At 41.8% G+C, this 20,868-nt stretch overlaps 1 protein-coding gene across 5 annotated transcripts in view; it reads right to left on the reverse strand.

The window, feature by feature from the left end:
- Positions 1-20,868, reverse strand: part of TP53BP1 (tumor protein p53 binding protein 1) — an 87,230-nt gene that overhangs the window by 25,995 nt on the left and 40,367 nt on the right. For all 5 annotated transcript variants that reach the window (XM_036923619.2, XM_036923620.2, XM_036923618.2 and 2 more), the window contains 2 exons: positions 6,997-7,477; positions 3,308-3,460 (listed from right to left, as the gene is read on the reverse strand). In XM_036923619.2, the coding sequence (XP_036779514.2) occupies positions 3,308-3,460; positions 6,997-7,477 (634 nt within the window). The remainder of the gene's footprint in view (positions 1-3,307; positions 3,461-6,996; positions 7,478-20,868) is intronic.

Genomic DNA, 20,868 nt, shown 5'->3' on the forward strand with positions numbered 1-20,868 from the left:
TTGCGCCCACTGCTGTGCATTAGCAGAAGGATTGTCCTTGGGCCTAAGCATGGGCAACACATTATTCCCAGGCAGGAGTAATAACAGTTACAATACAATGTGGTGGTCCATTATTACTTTCTCTGATAACGATGATAGCAATGATAACCAAATGTCTAGGGGTAGAAAAATGAGAAACATAGGAATTGTACAGACTCTTCTATCAGCTCAGCAGTTGCACAGAGTCAACGCACATGTTTACCTCCCTAGGGTCTAAATGGATGAGTAAATTGCTTCTTCTAATCTAAAAAAAAAAAAAAAAATAGGTATCTTTACTAGAGGACTTCTTAGAAACTGTAATGTAATATGCACTGTGAATTTTCATAGGGGAAGAGAGGGTCTTCAGCATTTGGTGTTTCTCAAACTTATTTAAGACCACAGAACTTTTCTTCCCTTCCTGATATCTAGCAGGCCTTCTATTTCCAGAAATATACTCTAGAAAACACCATACAAAATATTAGATCAAACAGTATGTATAACAATATAGTTCCTGGCACAGAGTTCAATGCAGACTATAACAGTCATGAAAACTCTTCACGAAAGCAAACTGTTTTCTATGAAGCGGTTGCTAAGTTCCTAATTTTTCCAAAATAGTAATGACATTGAAAAAATTCTGCAAACATAAAACTGAAGATGAATCAACATTTTAAAAGAAGTATTTCTGGAAGTTGGTGTACAATAAAGACACAAGACAATTTCTCAACCTAATGTCAAATGCTTTGTGTCATGACAGCCACAATGGCCCATCAGTGAACAAGTACAATAATATGTTCCATTTAATAAAACTATATCCAGAGTTAATTCTGAGTTCCTCCTCTACGGCTAAGGCACAATTAAAGAAAAGTGAGTGAAGGAAGAAAACAGCTATGCCTCTTAAAATGAGTAAAATGGTTCCCAGATATTAATATATATACCAAGAAAAGTGCCAGATCTTTAATTCTAGAAAATCTGGGTAATCTCAGCCAGTATTAGGTCTAAATAAAATCAGCATATGACACTGGCCAATATAACAGTTTATAAATGCCAATATTATGCTGTTTTGGCAATGAGTCCACAATGACTCCCACTAAGAAATAAAGGTGCACCTCTTACAAACAGGTCCATGACCACACACAGATGGAGACCAAGAAAGGACACCGTGAGTGAATATGAAGACACATGAGAAAACAATGAAAAAACATATGTAGCTGGACAAGGTGTTCTCAACTGCAGTAGGGTTTCAAGGATTAAAAACAATACATAAAATCTTTGTATGTACATGACAGAGATTGACCAATCTGTTCTTTACAGAAACAGAAAGTATAATGGGTTCAGTTAAATAAGTGGCTAAAGATTAAACAGCAAACTCATGGTTGAGAAAGACACAGATTCAAGACTCTCATTTCTAACCTTGTTCTTTTGTCTTCTAATAAAAAGATGAAAGAGAAGATGATCATCAAAAAACCCCAACAAAGATCCATGCACTGCTACAGCTGTAGATGCACTCATCCCACCAGTTCCTGGACTTGCCATGGGAATGAGGAAGGAGATATCTAAGCTGGCCTGTGCGCATACAGTAAAACAACAAATTTGACTGGATCTATACTGTTGGAACTCAACCAAGAATTAGGAGAAGTGCAAATTGTAGCGCTCCAAAATCTTACAACTACAGACTATTTACTGTTAAAAGAACATAAGGGAGGTGAACAGTTCCCAGGAATGGGTTGTTTTAATTTGTCTGATTTCTCTCAGACTGTTCAAGTTCAGTTGGACAATATCCACCATATCATAGATAAGTTTTCACAAATGCCTAAGGTGCCTAACTGGTTTTCTTGGTTTCACTGGAGATGGCTGGTAATTACAGGTATGCTTTGGTTACGTAACTATACTCCTATTATGTTAATGTGTGTGCGCAATTTAATTAGTAGTTTAAAACCTATACATGCTGAAGTTACTCTACAAGAAGATGTGTCAAAGAAATAATCAATCTTCCCATGTTTTCTTTCGCCTGCTACTTCTATAGCTTTTCTTCTTCCTTCCTAATTACAACCCTTAAATAGAATTCGTGCCATATATCGAATCTACCGAGTATCATAATTCTTCCAAGTGGTAAAGACACCTCAAGACAAATACTGGGCATAGAAGCCACAGGGCATAAATATGCAAAGAAGTAAAAAGCTAACCTTTTCAAACAATAAGGCTTCTCTCTCACTTACCAACTTTACATTTCCCTGTATGGCCCCGGAAGATGACTGGTTAGCCAGAGACGGGTAAGATTCCTCAAGGGAGGAACAACCTAAGACAGGCACAGTCGCAGGGACGCCATCAGGTGAGAAATTGGGGATCAACAGAGGTGAGGCTTAGAACCTCACCCCCCTGTTCTGAGAGAAATCTTCCGCATACGTGGATGTTTTATTGCCCGTGTCTAGCATGGATTAACACATAGGCTACAGGCACACACCTGATCATCTACATTTGCTCTCTTACAACACTAAACTATGTTTTCTACCTTTATCTTGTATCTACCTACCACTTCAGCATTTTATTACAAATAATAATAATAAAGAGAGAAATGTGGTATCCACATATAAATCAAGTATAAAAATCAAATGAATATTCATATTTGAACTGTTTATAGTTCATAATGCATGAGCAAAACCGAAAGCTTCTGTGATGACTGCCCCTGTAATGTTCACCATGTAACTTACTCACTATGTAAGAATTTGTACTCCATGTAAGAACTTGTTTGTTATGCTTCAGAAGATTGGAGACTGACGAAAATTAGGCTTGGGGTGGATTAATGATTGTGCATTGAGCATTGACTCCCCTATACAGAATTTTATTGTTGTCAACAACCATTTGATCAATAAATATGAGAGATGCCCTCACAAAAAATAAATAATATATATATATATATATATATATAATATATAATACGCACTTCCAATTGTAAAATAAATAAATAACCAGGATGTAATGTATAGCATAAGGAATATAGTCAAAATATTGTAACAACTTGGTATGGTGATAGCTGGTACCTAGAATTATCATGTATATAAATGTTGAATCACTGTGTTGTACACCTGAAACTAATGTAATACTGTGTGTCAACTACCCTTCAATAAAAAATAATTATCTACAAAAAATAAAAAATAAAAAGATGAAAGAACACCAAGTGCAGTTGCTGTGTGCACAAGAAAGGGGTTGTGGAGGTGGAGGTGGAGAGCCTGGGTAATTTTTCTACTGAAAGAAATTTGCCACATAGACCAACAGTATGAGTATGTATTACCTCAGTTACTTTCCTCTCTACCTCTGTCCCATCCACATAATACACATCTGTGATGACACGAGTGACGAGCGTCCGAACCTCACGAATGGTTCTCATGTGGCGATGCAAGACGTGCCCATGTGGAGGCTGAGGCATATCAAACTCTTCCTCTCCCTATGATGAAAAATATAAAACAAGCGTAAGTCTCACTGATAACTGAGAGAATCACAAATCAACTTCCTTATGGTGAACACTGCTTTGAGGTTCCATGAATCTACTGTGATGGAATTTTCCAGCTGCTTTGTTTTCTATTCACCTGTAGGTAAGACAGGGATGAACCAGCTGGATAGCCAGAGGCTAGTAAGAGTTTTTGTATCAGTATCACCTAAAATGACCTATTTCTGTCTAAATCAAAGTCAAAATATCTAGCACTTATATCTAGGATATTTAGGTGAAAGTTGACCCCCTAAAAGTACATTATTTTTAGATTTTAATCCTGATTTTGGTGCTAACTTGTCAATCACAAATGTACACTTGCAACAGCCATTTAGATAAAAGGAAGGAATTCTTTAGAGCTTTATGTAAAACCAGAATGACATCTGTTAATCTTGGCACACTCTGTTGTTCATTAGTAAGTGAAAGCTATGATTTATTTATACCTGGAACAAGATACACTGATTTCTCCTTGAATTAAATATGAAATATTCAATCTATTCCAAATAGTAGACTATAAAGAGTTGAACTAGTGTTCAGAAACAGAAAATATTAGCAAATTAGGATTTTGTATTAATTGTACCATAAAGAATACTTAGCTAATAGTTCAAATAAGATCCTACATTTTTATGACAACTGCTACATACATGTTTTTTAACACTTATATCACATTTATCCACATGCATGTCACCCACTACTCCACTGGCTCTGAGTCTGAGGAGGAGAAAATACACTTTTTTCTCCAACCTTATTTCCCCTATGGTAGACTGATTTTACTTGTAGTCAGTATCAAGGTAATCAAGTCTTTCAAAAGAATTATATGTACCACTGCAATAGTCACCACTGACTCTGGGTTTTTCCTGACAATGTGGTATAATTTACCTAAAGCTTTCAGTAATTTACCTCAATAATTCCCACTCTAATTCCAGCTGAGGGGTGAAGTATCTACTAAAATAGAAATATGCAAATTATGTGAATAACTGTAAATAAAATAAAAAACATGGAAAGTTAACCAATTCCTGAAAATACTTCTATATATACAACTCTGGTTAATGAATGGTCAGAGCACTGGTATGTCACACCTCAACTACCATGAAGCCCCTGCATCAGAACCATGACACCCTGGACCTCTTACCTACCACACAGAGAGAGTCAAACCCTGAATCACAGGAGTCTAAAAGGTTTCCATGCTTTACATATCTCTGAAATGCACCCAGGAAAGCCTCCATGTATTCTTCCATTACAACAGCCAGGCAACTGACCAGTTTGAGAGAGACAAGTATGTCTGACAGAATAAGAAAGGAGAGAAGGGCAAGGGGGCACATAAAAAAGAAAGTTATGCTTATTCTCTCTTTAAAATTATCTTCTGAAAAGAGTCTCTGTAAAGATAAACCTGAGGATCTTGTCATTAAGGGAAGATAACTAAAGAAAAGTAAAACCACACTTTCCCTTCACAGCAACTCTGACTCCAGGCCCACGTGACACATAGTAAAAATTTAAGGAATGTCAAAGGCAGGTTGCCTATGCTTTTCTCTGAGCACCCGCCTGAGTCTTACCCAGACTGCAGGGGATAAAAAAGCACTGACACTTGGGAAACTTCCACAAACCTTCCTCATTTTCCAGGCATTCTTCAAAACTATCCCAATTTCTGTTACTATACTCACAAGCTGTAATTTTTTATTCTGGTAAAATATTTGTAACTTAAAATTTATCATTTTAGCCACTCTTAGGTATGTGGTTTGTGGCATTAAGTACAGTCGCTCTGTTGTGCAATCATCATATCCACCTCCAGAACGTTTTCATCTTGCCCACCTGAAACTCTGTACCTGTTCACCATCTCTATTTTTCTAGCACCTTTCCTTTTTTAGCAGGAACAACTAGCTCACCAACGCGTTACTTCACTCTGTATGACACGGCAGGAGTAGAGCATCAGCAATAGTTGTGATGGTGAGAGCAGCAGTACAAGTATTTAAAATAGTAATCATCGACAGACAGTAGCAGTGGCCAGCACATACTGAGCATGCAGTGTGCCAGGCACAGAGCTAGGGGCTCTGCAAGCCCTATCTCATTTAATCCTCACAGTATCCAGATGAAGTGTTCTGACTACAAAGCCTGGGCCTTACCCACTCTGATTCACTGGCTCCTAGCATGATGAGCAGGAGCAGGGTTTATTTCCCTCCTTTAGAGAAAGGAATATGAAGAAGTGAAGGAAAATATAATCTAGTGGCTCCCCTAAGAGTGCATCTTTAAAATCAAGTTTAACTCTTTTTATAAAGGCAGAGAAACCAAATTATTATGTGTCAGAATGCAAACACTTCAAAATTAAGGGTGAAAATAAAGAGATGTAAAATACGGCATGATATGCTATAGCTCCAATATCAAAAGGCTATGTTATTTTGAATCTGTACAAACTGATAAAGTCTTAGGTCTCAAGAGACATTGTTACTACAAAAGGATAATATAAACAGAATTTTTGTAGTTCCTAGAGTGGCATGAATAAACAGAACAAAACTACACAGGCCATGACTTAAAAATAGAAAAGCAACATAGCATAATGAAAAGAATACCGATTCTGAAGTCAGATATGCTGAGTTCAAATTCCAGGTCTGCCACCTACTGATGGCAAAATCTCGGGCAAGTTACTTAACCTCTCTTCAGCTTGGTTTCTTTACCTGTGAAATGGGAATAATAATACCAACCTCATGGGTTGTCTTAAGCACAATGCAGATATACTGTAGGTGTTTAATAAATAGGAACTTATTTTTATAAAACAAACTGGGACAATTAGAATGAGAGGCACATTACTAGTGAAGCTTTCCTAGGCAGATCTCAAGTGAAGACGATCTACCAGAACAACTGAAAAATGGCAATTTAACCAGTATTAGTAACATCCAGACCTTCCCTGCCATGGGACCCACTGACCCTGATGACATCTTATGAACTTCCCCTTGCTCACACACACATTTCTCAGCCTCCTTCTGCAGTCCTTGTCACTTGGCACTTCTCCCCATCTCTTTCTATTCCTGTTACTGTTCTTTGTTTCCAAGACTGTGTCATGCTATCCTTCATGTTTCTTATACTCCTTCCTCCTTTACTTTCTACTCTCTCAGTTCCTGGGAACCATGGTGAAATGGACTTGGGGGAGAGCCATGACCTCTGATGATTATAAAGGAGAATGAAAAATCATGGCAGAAGGAAACAACTGAACAGAGAATAGTAATACAGGACCCAGACTATATCCCTGGCTTTCTTTTCCAGTAAAGACCTACTTGACAAACTCTAGCACTATTCCATTTTCCCTAAAAGACTACTGGCTCTAAGCTACCCATAATGTTCACTTCCCTATCTCTATCCTGGATAAATTGCTTTTATCTTTTAACTACTGTTCTATACAAAACTGTTAAGAATTATCATTAGGTAGAAATGCCACAGCTTAAATTGTCTGGGAATCCAGAAAGTGAAAAACAGAGCCCAAGACACCCTAACCGTTCTCTCACCTGGCTATGGAGCGACTCTGTATCATCCCCAGGAGCACTGACTGGTTTCTCACCACTCCCCCTCTCAGTCTGAACTGTGGCATCTTGTTTTCCAGAGTTCTGGTCCACTGTACTGGTCCCCTGTTCACACACGTTCTTTACAGTCTGGGTTGCTGCTGAAACAGTTTCTGGGACCCACAGGGAGGCCTCTATGGTCTGGATTCCTATGTTATTTTTGCTGGGCCTTTCAACGAAGGCCTCAAGAGGTTTTTCCTGATTGGTGTTTTGGCCCTCCTGGTCTTCCAGCACATCTGTCTCCATCGCTTCCCCGGAAGGACTGGATGGCCCCTGTGTGGCCATCTGCTGAAAGGCAGGAGAAGCAGCGTCTTTAGTAGGACTACTGAGCTTCTCACGCTGCTGACTCTGCCTAATCCTCTGGACACCTTCCAACTCTTCCTTCTCCTCTTCATCTTGGGTACTTGGAAAATGCAGCAAGTTCCCCCTGAAAATCAACCATATACAGAGACTATGTCAAGTAAGCAAGTTTGTGTGTGTGTGTGTGTGTGTGTGTTTTGACAAGGGGAACCATAATTACAATACTTGAGAAATACAGGGAAGGGAGGAAACAAGGTGACCAAGCCTATCACCTTATAAGGTTTCTCATCATAATCTCACTCATGTGAAAAAATACTGGTACATAGGACTAGTCCACCAAGATGATAAAATAGTCACAAAACTTATCCCCAGTACTAACAATGAACTCTGAAACTTGACACAGGAAAATATGTTAAACGAAAATATGTAAAGTCATTACTGAAGTCACAGACAATGAAGGCAGCTTAGGGATCTACTTTAAAAAAGATCAATTAGGTCAAAATGCCTCACTTGGCTTTAGGAATGGTTCTAACATTCCTTAAGTAACTCCTAGCCTTCTAGATACTGTTCCTCCCTATCTCAAACAATACTTTTAGACAAAGAAACCTGATCTGTATATGACAGAGTTACAGGTGCGATTCTAGCTTTGGCTGCTGTACTGCTGTATCTACCACTAGCCATTGCAGAATGTCTTGGTTCCTCAAAGACAGTTCTCAAGATATAGCCTACCTCTTTTCTTTAGTCTTCCCATTTGACTATCAATGATTTACTCATTTATCCCACAAACATTTGATGAATGTCCCCTACAAACCAGATACCATGAAGCTCTGAGGCGCCTAGAGGCTTTCTCGAATGTCCCTAACCAGACTAAAAGGCCGAGACTAACTCCAAGTGAGCAGGTTACACAGAAACTGGACATTGATGTCTTATTCACCTCTACACTTAAAACACCTAATACGGGGCTAATATAAAGTGCTTAATAAATGTACTTTGAAAGGAAGAATTGTTTTCTTAATTAACTATAAAAATCTACTCTCAGATTAAATAATCTAATTGTAGAAGTAGCAAATTCATGTAGAAAATTCCTGTAACTCTTACCTTTTTAGTAAATTACAAATTCAGTGTGCTACAAACAGCAACAAAATAATGCATTTTTAGACTGTACTAAATGTATAATAGCCAGAATAAAGATAAAAGGAGTCAATTTTGAACTGATCATGGTGAGACCACACAAGGCATAAACTGAGATACACCCAGAAGATAACATCAGGATAAGAAAGGGTCTAGAAACCATGCCATTTGTTGCTGTGTTTGGCCACAGAAAGATGGGACAGTCATCTAGACAGAGAAAGCTGTCTCCAACTTGGAAGAAGCTCCCACCCTTAGGAGCTGAGCTGTCCTGGGCACACAGAAAATAGAAAGCATGAAGAGCTTTTAGGGCTTGCTCTGCTCTGGATCTTGAAGAAGAAAGAAGAGGAGTCGTTTCTGAGGTTTCTTTCTTGTTCAGCTCAGCTTACCAACACAGGAGATCAAAGAAGGATTTAGAGACTGTTCTAATCAAGGAGAACCTAGTATACATTTGGTGTTACAGCCTGTTGCCTATCTTAGGAACCTCAACTGAACCAAGATATACAGTCCAATGAAAAAGAGGAAAGAAGATCACCAGGAGACGGACGAGTAGTTAACACCTACCAATGATGAGATTTATAAGTGATCATATATATAAATTACTTAACATAAACATAGTGCTAGGTACACAGCAGATGCTCAATCGGTATTAGTTGCTGTGGGTAAAATTGTAACATTTCAGGAGTATCTCCCTGGCTTCAGTGTATTTGCATATCCTCAGGGATAGAGAGAAGTTCATCTTCATGTCAGTGGGTAATTAAGTACCTGGGCAACCCAGGGTGTGTCTGAACCTGAGAGTTTAAAGGGAGGGGCTGGCTGGCTTGCTTGCTTGCTTCTTCAGGAGCAGAGGAGAGATGGCCCTGGACTGCAGTTTGTAAGCAATAAATGGGTTTTTAACTTTATTTCTCCCTTTGACTGATTTCGGTTTTTAGAGGTATTTTGCCCCAGGATTTCCTCTCCGTGGACTTACATCATCTGGTGGCAGTCAGCAGGGTGCCTCTGAACCCAAAAGCTGTCATAACTGGGTACAACCTTTGGGAGGGCTGTTCCTGTAGATGGTGGGAAGGCCCCAGTGGATGCAGCGGCAGAGGGTGCCGCTTCACTTGTTATTATCCCCCCAGCTGTGGGGCTTCCAAGTTGGGAACCCCTAGTGGGGAACTGGTCTAGGGTAAAGTACCTCTTAGAAGGGTGGAGACACCGGAAGCTGCAGAGTTAGCCCTCCATGAGTTGGAAGACTGCTTGGAGACCTTAGGGGGCCATGTAGCAGCTGACATTGTAGGGTCTCTTTAAATCGAGATGGTGGAAAATGTTATACAGGAGAAAGAGAGGATTATCGAGGGACTTAGGCAGGAAAGAGACACACTTCAGCATCGCTTGGAGAAGCTGGACAATAACCTATGGGATCCTATTAAAGAAGAGAGACAGTTACTGAAAAGGTAGGTTAGGAGAGGGGTTAGCAGGAAAAGCCATGTTGCAGGAGGCCGTGGGGAAGGGGGAGGAAAGAGTGGTGCCTTCAGCCCCAGAACTGGTGGAGGAGGAGCCGTTGGTGGAAGAGCCCGAGGGAGAAGAGGAGGAGGTGGGGCCATTGGTGGATCTGCTACCCAGGCCACCGCCAGAGGTACCATCTTCTCCTGTTTTAAAGGCCCACTCAGCTGTAATTAAGAAAATAAAAAGGAAACAACTGTGGGCTCATTAGGGGGAGGAGCAGCCCCCTCCCCAGGTTGTGGAGCACTCCGTGCTCCACCCCTATACCCACGATGCGCTGGTGGACATGAGCGTCCAGTATAGGCAGAGGCCATCGGAATCTCTGCCTACATGACTTTTACGTCTCTGGGATATGGAGGTGGAAAACACTTGTGTCGGGTACTGAGATGCGTAGACTGGCTTCCCTGATGACTCACCCTTCCCTCCAGGAGCAGTTGCAAAATACCCATCACACCTCAGAATCAGACACTCCTGGAATGGCTGACAGCTGCCATCAGGATAGTTTGGCCTAATCAGGGTGATTTACCATATTTCTTCAGTAGTTGGAAAACATATGCAGAGCTCCAACAGGTACTGCGGGAACTGGGTATGAAAAACATCATCTGTAATATGGACCCCCAGGGCCCTGATGAGGTGTTCACTTTAAGAATGAGAAACCTGGTGCTGCATACAGCTCTCACATCTCTCTTTGGGTCCCAGTGAATACTCCTGCCCCCCACCTAGGGCACCCGTAAGGGAGGCTACTCATACTTTAGCAGATCTGGGGGAGGCTGAAACAATAAGGGCACGGAGGGAAGTATGGGCCATGACTGAATGGAGAAGTGCAAAAGGCCCCATGAAGGTCTCGAGGACCCAGATGTGGGTTGATTTGATAAAGGCCGGGGTAGTTAAAGAAAAACTCGATGGGAATCCCAATAGAATATTGTTAGAACTGTGGCACCAATTAAAGCCAGAGCAGCAGTTCCAGATGCTGAGGTCCAGGACACGGAAACCAGAGTCAAGGCCTCATGCCCAGCCTGTGTCCCTGCAAAATTTCATGGAAGACAGTGCTCAAGATTCACCTGAGCCCTCACCCCCACAGAAGGATGACTGGGCATCACGGTTCGACTGAGGGTAGGAGTCAAAGTCCCCACCTTGGGGGACATAGTGGGGACAAGAGGCCACACATAGAATTGGCAATTCATTGGTCCCCTGTGAATGTACAACGTGTCCTGGCACTGGTGGACACAGGAGCTGAGTGTTCTTTGATTCATGGCAACCCTGAACATTTTCCCGGGACCCCTAATGTGATAGATGGCTACGGGGGTAAGGCAATTAAGAGTGAAGAGAGCCCAAGTCTCACTGGGGATAAGGCGTTTATCCCCAAAGGAGTATATCGTGTACATTTCTCCCATCCCTGAATATATTCTGGGGGTAGATATCCTGCAGGGCCTGTGGTTACAGACCTCTGCAGGTGAGTTCAGACTGAGGGTACATGTGGTAAATGTAGTTCTGATGGGACATGCTAAGCACCCATCTGTAGCTCTGCCTGTACCTCGGCAGGTGACAAATATTAAGCAGTATAAATTGCCTGGGGGGCACAAGGAAATTGGAGAAACTCTATAGGAGTTGGAGAGGGTGGACATCATAAAACCCACTCATAGTCCTTTTAATTCCCCAGTGTGGCCAGTGAGAAAGCCAGACGGCTCCTGAATTATGACTGTAGACTTCAGGGAATTGAATAAAGTCACACCCCCTTTGCATGCTGCTGTCCCCTCTATAGCAGACATTCTGGACACCTTCAGCCACAAACTGGGAACGTATCATTATGTAGTAGACCTTGCTAATGCTCTTCTCTATTGACATAGCACAGGAAAGCCAGGAACAGCTAGCCTTCAGGTGGGAAGGCCGGCAGTGGACATTCACTGTCCTTCCACAGGGATATCTCCAGTCCCACCATCTGTCACAGACTTGTAGCCCAGGACTTGGCCATGTGGAGGAAACTGGAAACAGTGCAGTTGTATCACTACATTGATGATATGCTCGCATCTGATTCTCTTTCAGATTTAGAAGGGGCAGTTCCTAGACTGTTGCAACATTTACAGGAAAAAGAATGGGCTGTGAACAGAACCAAGGTTCAGGGACCTGGTTTGCCTGTGAAATTCTTGGGGGTTGTCTGATCAGGTAAAACCAAAGTTGTTCCTGAAGCAGTCATAGACAAGGTCCAGGCTTTCCCCACCCCTAGCACTGTGGCAGTACTACAAGAGTTTTTGGGTCTTTTGGGCTACTGGAGAGTATTTATCCCTCACTTGGCACAAATTCTGAAGCCCTTATACCGGTTGGCATGAAAGGGCATCAGGTGGGACTGGGATGAGACATGTGCAGCTGCTCTTACTGCTGCCAAGCAGGCAGTCAAGGCCGTTACAGGCCTTAAATGTAATGGACTCATTAAGGCCCTGTGAACTAGATGTTCATGTAACTGAAGATGGTTATGGATGGGGTCTTTGGCAGCAGCTTGAACGGACACGCCAAACCACTGGATTCTGGTCACAAGTATGGAAAGGAGCAGAGGTCTGGTACACCTTGATAGAGAAGCAACTGGCTGCTATATACTACCCCTTGCTGGCTACGGAGCCCATTGCTGGAACAGCTCTGACCAAGGTAATAACCACCTATCCCATCGCGGGGTGGGTGCGAGACTGGACCCAAAGGCCACGGAGTGGAGTGGCACAGACAACTACACTGGCCAAATGGGGCGTGTATTTACAGCAGCGCAGCACCCTCTCTACTAGCCCCTTAAGTGGAGAACTCCAACAATTATTGGGGCCAGTGACCTATACCAGTGGAAAGCAGGAAGAACTTGCTTTTCAGCCCTTGGTAGCTGAGACTCCTTATCAGGAGGGAAAAGCCCCTATACCTGAAGATGCTTGGTACACAGATGGCTCCAGTTGTGGGCAGCCCCCGAGGTGGAGGGCTGTAGCTTTCCATCCTAAGACTGAAACAATATGGATGGAGGATGGAGAGGGGAAGAGCAGTCAGTGAGCTAAGTTGTGGACAGTATGGCTCGTGATCACCCAGGAGCCTTCCCCCATAGTTGTCTGCACTGACAGCTGGGCCATCTATCAAGGCTTGACCCTGTGGCTACTGACATGGTATCATGCCAAATGGATGATTAGTCACCTTTGGGGTCAAGAGTTGTGGCAAGAACTGTGGGCCTCTGGTCAGACTAAGACTGTGACTGTATATCATGTGACTGGCCATTTGCCTTTGGCATCCCCAGGGAATGATGAAGCAGACACATTGGCCCAGGTGCGCCGGCTAGAAGGAAAGCCTGCCTCTGATGTGGCCCAATGGCTACACCAGCATTTGTTGCACACAGGACAAAAGACAATGTTGGCTGTAGCCCAGAGTGGGGGCTTGCCACTGACCTTTGAGTAAGTCAGCAAAGCCCGGAAGGAGTGCCTTGTGTGCGCTAAGAGGGACTTAACACTGAGTCCCACAGCAACATGGGACAATAGTAAGGGGGCCAATACCCCTTGTCAGGTGACAAATAGACTATATGGGGCCTCTACCTATATCAGAAGGATAACGGTATACCATGACTTCATGACTTGTGCGGACACGGCTACTAGACTATTGGCTGCTTTTCCTACACATCATACGTATCAGCAAACCACCAAGAGGGGCCTGGAGCATCTCTTTGCAGCCTACAGCCAGCCGCAGGTGATTCAGAACGATCAAGGCACCCACTTTACCGGACATGCATTACAAGAATAGGTGCAGCAATTAGGAATAAAGTAGAAATTTCATGTACCATATAATCCTACTGGGGCAGGCATGATAGAGAGGTACAACAGTTTGTTGAAATCTGGCCTGAAGTCAGACAACAATAGTCTATGCAGTTGGTCAGTTTGCCTATGGACGGTGCTGCAGCGTATGAATGAGAAGCCACATAAAGGAGCTTTGAGCCCTGTGGATATGCTCACACACCTTGCTGCCTCTCCTATACAACTGTACATCCAAACCAAAAAAAAGAACTATTGAAGCCAGGATATGACCAGCAGAGCAACATGTTGCTGCCAGCCCCTACTGCATTAAGCCCTGGAGACACTGTTGAATGGACTTGGCCCTGGACATTTTGACACATAGACCAGTGATGGCTGGCCCTTCTGGCACCTTGGGAGAAAGCCCTGGAAGCTGGTCTTGTGTGTATTCCTGGAGTAACAGCTGAATGGCCCCCAAAGGTCACGGTAGTGTACCCAAAACATCCAGGAGGTAACATCATCTTGTGGGGAAGTTTTGTTTTATCTTTATGGCCAGTGCATGTACCTCCCGTAGCCCTATTTATTGACCCATCTGTAACTCCCACAGGGAGGGGTGTGAAAGTCTGGTATAGTAGATCAGGATGAGATCCCATTCCTGCCACTGTTTTATCACAGGACCACTCTCTTGCATGTATCTTATCTCATGGACAAGATTTGCCCATGCTGGTGTCATTAAAACATGTATCTTACTGCCCTTAAGGTTTTCTCCTACAGTCCTTGTAGCCTGAATGCGCCCCCTGGCGGCAGCTGCCGCATGATGATTGCTCTGAACCCTCAGCTACTGCCTGCCTATGGAATGGACTAGCTATGGACTTAATCTGCATAAGACTTTGAACCTAGCTGAATCCTCCGGTTTGAGGATTGTCATAATTTAATTGATGTTGCTATTGTTATGTTCCAGTTTTCTCCCCCAGGGATCACTGTGGAAGAGGGGGAACGAGTAGATTGTAAGGCAAGATTTCTGGAGGGGTGGCCTGTGAGTAAAAGTGTAACATTTCCAGAGTATCTCGCCTGGCTTTAGTTCATTTGCATATCCTCATAGGGTTGGAGAGAAGTTTATCTCCATATCAATGGGTAATTACCTGGGCAACCGGGGGCATGTCTGAACCTGAGAGTTTAAAGGGAGGGGCTGGCTGGCTGGCTGGCTTGCTTGCTTCTTCAGGAGCAGAGGAGAGAGAGATGGCCCTGGACTGCAGTTTGTAAGCAATACACAGGTTTTAAACTTTATTTCTCCCTTTGACTGATTTTGGTTTTTAGAGGAATTTTGCCCTGGGATTTCCTCTCCCCAGAGGCACCTACTTTACTGTGTAATACAAACCAGTTAAAGAGATTGAATTCTCATTGTTTGAAGAGACTGAATCTCTATGAATACTCATGTTTGAATCTCTAAAGAGGTTAACATATCAATAGCTAAGCAAAAATAAAAGTGAGTCAAAAGCTAGAAGGTACAGGACTTGATTAACCATTCAAAAGAATTCGATTACCATTGTTCCCCACCTTTAAACAAGCCTACACATTCCACCTCAGAAGCTGTTGATTTAGGGTAGAACTTCTAAATAGGATTTCATTTATTTGCGACTTTTTAATTCCTAATCAACAAAAATTTTTTTTTTTACAAAGAGTTAATCAGAACAACTCTCTCAAAAGCCAAAAGTATCTCACTGCATTAGCAATATTCAGCAGATTCCTATCAAATATCAGGATTTTGGTATCATTTTCATGTTAGCATCGGTCAAATGAATGATGTTAAAATCATAGTTGTTTCCCTCCAGATTCAGATACATAATTAAATACACACACACACATATATGTGTAAATATGTAGTTTTGATTGACAAGATTAAGAACAACATAGAAGGGTAGGTAAAAAAATAAAGCCTTAATTGCAACACATACTGAGAAAAGTGTTGTCCCACTCCTACCAAGTTCATAAATCCTCAGACATAACAACAGAGGTATCATAAAAATGTACATTAATGTTCCAAAAAACAATAAAAAAGAAGGAATCTTTAGCACCAGAAAAGAGCTTTTGAAGATAAGAATCCAACAAATTGTTAAGGACCGACCACACCTCTCTTTAATCAGTTCCAGTATGCAAATCTATTCTGGCCACTATATGCCAGAGTTGGAAACTGATGCTAAGAAAGCAAATTTTAGCAGAAAATGTCTAAATAAAATTAATCAAAAATGAAACAGATAAGAATAAATCACTGTATTTAATGAACTTCCAACCATTCTGTTCTGAGCTTATGTCTGTGCAGCAACTGGAATCAAATGCAGCTGGACCCAGGCCCTAGTTCTACCAAGGTTAAGCAAAATTACTAGTATCTTGGACTCTCTAAAATATTCTAAAATAGGCAATATGATACCATCAATAAATAACTGCTGGACCATTACCATACCACTTCTGAAATCACACAATGTGGTGTTTTACCTAACAAGCTTCCTTGTACAACAGAGGTTATGATCTGGATTAACAATGTCCAAGTATATCAACAAGCTCACATTTAATAATCAGAATGCCCAATAAAAAAGCAGTGACATGTTTCTCCTGAATATTTCTATCAATAAGTAACGCACGAATTGTGCTACAAACAACACTCTTAGGAGTAACTATGCTAGAAATGGCATAAAACTAAATATGATTTATTCCAAGAGAATTAATAGAATTAATGTTTAAACAAAAGGGTAGTAATAAGAAGCCTACATGTCAGGACATGTACCAGGGACTCACTCTGGCTGGAGGGGAAGGGAGATTAAGAAAGAGAGGGCTGTGCATCTCTTTGAAACAAAAAAAGAAATTCACAAAAAGTTTTAAACCAGTCAATGAAATTAAGACAAACGTGAAAAAAAAGCCTAATATAGATATACTTTGTTTAGCCTACATCCAGGAAAGAACGTGAACCCCGTAAGTACTCAGCCAATGAGGAAGCAGGGAAGGGACTCATGTGCTAAGGAATAAATTGTTTGTTGTCACCACCCTGAGTTGTAACCAATCTTGCAAGACTGTCATTAAAGCCTTGCTCTGCTGTTCTCTTTGACTAAGTTTGGACCAGTGAGCATGTTTCCCACAACTACTAATAAAATATCACATTTTCTAATTACAAAATCACTGAAAACAAGATACCATCTCATCAGGAAAATACACACTTATTTCCACTGCCATTATTTATCTGCCTATCCTAAAAAAAGAATCATAGAGGAAATATAAGAATCATAGGGGAGGGGCTCAAGATGGCCACGTAAGTAGGGTGGTGGAAATCTCCTCCCAAAACCACATTTATTTTTGAAAATACAGCAAATACAACTATTCCTAAAAGAGAGACCAGGAGACCAGAAGATACAGTACAACAGCCAGTCTACATCTGTGAGAATTCAGCATCTCACAAAAAGGGTAAGATACAAAGCCGTGATCTGGTGGGACCCAAACACTCCTCCCACCCCAGCCCCACCCCAGCTCACCGGCAGGAGGAAAAGAGTTGAGGGGGGGGGAAGAAGCACAGGACTACTAAATAAATAGCCCTAGAAATCTGCACTGGGAGGAGAGACACACATTGCATGGTGTGCTGCATATTAGAGAAACGGAAAAGTAAAATCTGAGACAGGGACTGCAAGCGGGTCCCCACAGGTGGCTTCCCTGGGACAAAAGAAAACCAGGCATTTTTTTTAAAGTCTTAAGGGGACAAGGGCTTAACAGCTGGAAAAAATCGTCCCGACACACCCAGCCCAGCAGGCTGGGAATCTTAAGGAACTTAAGGCGCCCTAACCCCCTGGGGAGTAATACAGCCCCGAAGCTCCTCACAGCGATAAGCAGCCTGCCATTTATTCCCGCCAGCTGGCACTCCAAGCAAACCAGCTGACCTGCCAGCTATGGAGCAGCTGGTAAACAGCCCCGCCCATAGAAACCACACACAGTCTTCTCCTAGCATGTAGCTAACTGGTAGAGACCCAGAGGCTGCTACCGGAGCGCAACTGCCCAGTACAGACAGAAGAAGCCAGAGCAAGGTCTGGAAGACAGGAAGCGGTGCCATTCTCATAGGAGAAGACACCCGGCGCGTCTGCCACCCCTGCAGTGAGCTAGCGAACCTGAGGGCAGCCCTGCCCACAGCAGGTCAGGAGATTATCCCAGAGACTGCTCCCTGAATGTGGGTAATCAGAACAGGCAGCAGAAGACGGACCAAAGTCCAGAAGACACAAAGGGGTGCCATTCTCGCAGGAGAACACACCCAGCGCGTCTACAACCCCCAGCAGTGCGGTAGGCTATACCGAGGGCCAACCCGCCCATGGCAGCTCAGGAGATTATCCCAGAGACTGCTCCCTGTGTGCAGGTAACCAACACAGGCAGTGGAGAAGGGCAAGGCAACTAGCAAGCAGGAAGGGACTTTGTTCTCCCAGCTGACACACACACCACCCACCTGCGACCACTTCTATCATGAAAAGGCAGAAGAATCTGCTCCACTCAAAAGTCACTCAGACAACCCCAGAGAGAGGGCCTGGTGAGATAGGTATAACCAATCTTCCTGAAAAAGATTACAAAGCAAAAGTCATAACCATGCTGATGGACCTGCAGAGAAATATTCAAGAGCTAAGGGATGAAGTCCGGGGGGAGATAACAGAAATGAAACAATCAACAGAATGACTTAAGAGCAGATTGGACGAGGTGCAAGAGACTGTTAATGGAATAGAAATCAGATAATAGGAATACAGAGAAGCTGAGGCAGAGAGAGACAAAAGAATCTCTAGGAATGAAAGAATATTAAGAGAACTGTGTGACCAATCCATATGGAACAACATTCACATTATAGGGGTACCAGAAGAAGAAAAAGAGAGAAAAAGGGATGGAAAGTGTCTTTGAAGAAATAATTGATGAAAACTTCCCCAAGCTGGAGGAGGAAACCGTCTCTCAGACCAGGGAAGCCCACAGATCTACCAACACAAGGGACCCAAGGAGGACAACACCAAGACATAATAATTAAAATGGCAAAGATCAAACACAAGGACACGGTATTAAAGGCAGCCAGAGAGAGAAAAAAGATCACCTACAAAGGAAAACCCATCAGGCTATCATCAGACTTCTCAACAGAAACCTTACAGGCCAGAAGAGAATGGCATGATATATTTAATGCAATAAAACATATGGGCCTTGAACCAAGAATACTGTATCCAGCAAGATTATCATTTAAATTTGAAGGACAGATTAAACAATTTCTAGACAAACAAAAGTTGAGGGAATTTGCCTACCACAAACCACCTCTACAGGGTATTTTAAAGGGACTGCTCTCAATGGAATCACTCCTAAGGCTAAATAGATATCATCACAGAAAACAAAATCAAAGCAAAGAAAGTAGACCAACCAAATACTAACTAAAGCCAAAAAATAAAATCAACTATCCACAAGAGCAGTCAAAGGAAACACAAAAGAGCACAGAATAAAACACCTAACATTTAAAGAATGGAGGAGGAAGAATAAGAAGGGAGAGAAATAAAGAATCATCAGACTGTATTTTATAATAGCATAATAAGAGAGTTAAGTTAGACGGTTAGATATTAAAAAGGCTACCCTTGAACCTTTGGTAACCACGAATCCAAAGCCTGCAATGGCAATAAGTACATATCTATTGATAATCACCGTAAATGTAAATGGTCTGAATGCACCAATCAAAAGACACAGAGTAACAGAATGGATAAAAAAGCAAGACCCATCTATATGCTGCTTACAAGAGACTCACCTCAAACCCAAAGACATACATACACACACTAAAAGTGAAGGGATGGAAAAAGATATTTCATGCCAACAATAGGGAAAAAAGGCAGGTGTTGTAGTACTTGTATCAGACAAAATAGACTTCAAAACAAAGAAAGTCACAAGGGACAAAGAAGCACATTACATAATGATAAAGGGGTCAGTCCAACAAGAGGATATAACCATTATAAATATGTATGCACCCAACACAGGAGAACTGACATATGTGAGACAAATACTAACAGAATTAAAGGAGGAAATAGAATGCAATGCATTCATTTTAGGAGACTTCAACACATCACTCACTCTAAAGGACAGATCAACCAGACAGAAAATCAAATCAGTTAGGACACAGAGGCACTGAACAACATGCTAGAACAGACGGACCTGACAGACATCTACAGAACTCTACACCCAAAAGCAGCAGGATACACATTCTTCTCAAGTGCACATGCAACGTTTTCCAGAATAGACCACATACTAGGACACAAAAAGAGCCTCAGTAATTTCAAAAAGATTGAAATTCTACCAACCACCTTCTCAGATCACAAAGATGCAAAACTAGAAATAAATTATACAAAGAAAGCAAAAAGGCTCACAAACACATGGAGGCTTAACAACATGTTCCTAAATAATCAATGGACCAATGACGAAATTAAAACAGATCACACAATATATGGAGACAAATGACAACAACAGCACAAAGCCCCAACTTCTGTGGGATGCAGCAAAAGCAGTTTTCAGAGGAAAGTATATAGCAATCCAGGCCTATTTAAAGAAGGAAGAACAATCCCAAATAAATAGTCTAAAGTCAGAATTACTGAAACTGGAAAAAGAAGAACAAATGAAGCCCAAAGTCAGCAGGAGGGACATAATAAAGATCAGAGAAGAAATAAATAAAATTGAGAAGCATAAAACAACAAAAAAATCAATGAAATCAAGAGCTAGTTCTTTGAGAAAATAAACAAAACAGATAAACACCTAGCCAGACTTATTAAGAGAAAAAGAGAATCAACACACATAAACAGAATCAGAAATGAGAAAGCAAAAATCACAACAGACCCTACAGAAATACAAAGAATTATTAGAGAATACTATGAAAATCTATATGCTAACAAGCTGGATAACCTAGAACAAATGGACAACTACCTAGAAAAATACAACTTTCCAAGACTGACCATGGAAGAAACAGAAAATCTCAACAGACCAATTATCAGCAAAGAAATTGAATCGGTGATCAAAAAACTACCCAAGAGCAAAACTCCCGGTCCAGATGGATTCACCGCTGAATTTTATCAGACATATCGAGAAGACATAATACCCATTCTCCTTAGAGTTTTACAAAAAATAAAAGAGAAGG

Source organism: Manis pentadactyla, chromosome 11 (assembly GCF_030020395.1).
Source record: "Manis pentadactyla isolate mManPen7 chromosome 11, mManPen7.hap1, whole genome shotgun sequence".
Lineage (NCBI taxonomy): Eukaryota > Metazoa > Chordata > Mammalia > Pholidota > Manidae > Manis > Manis pentadactyla.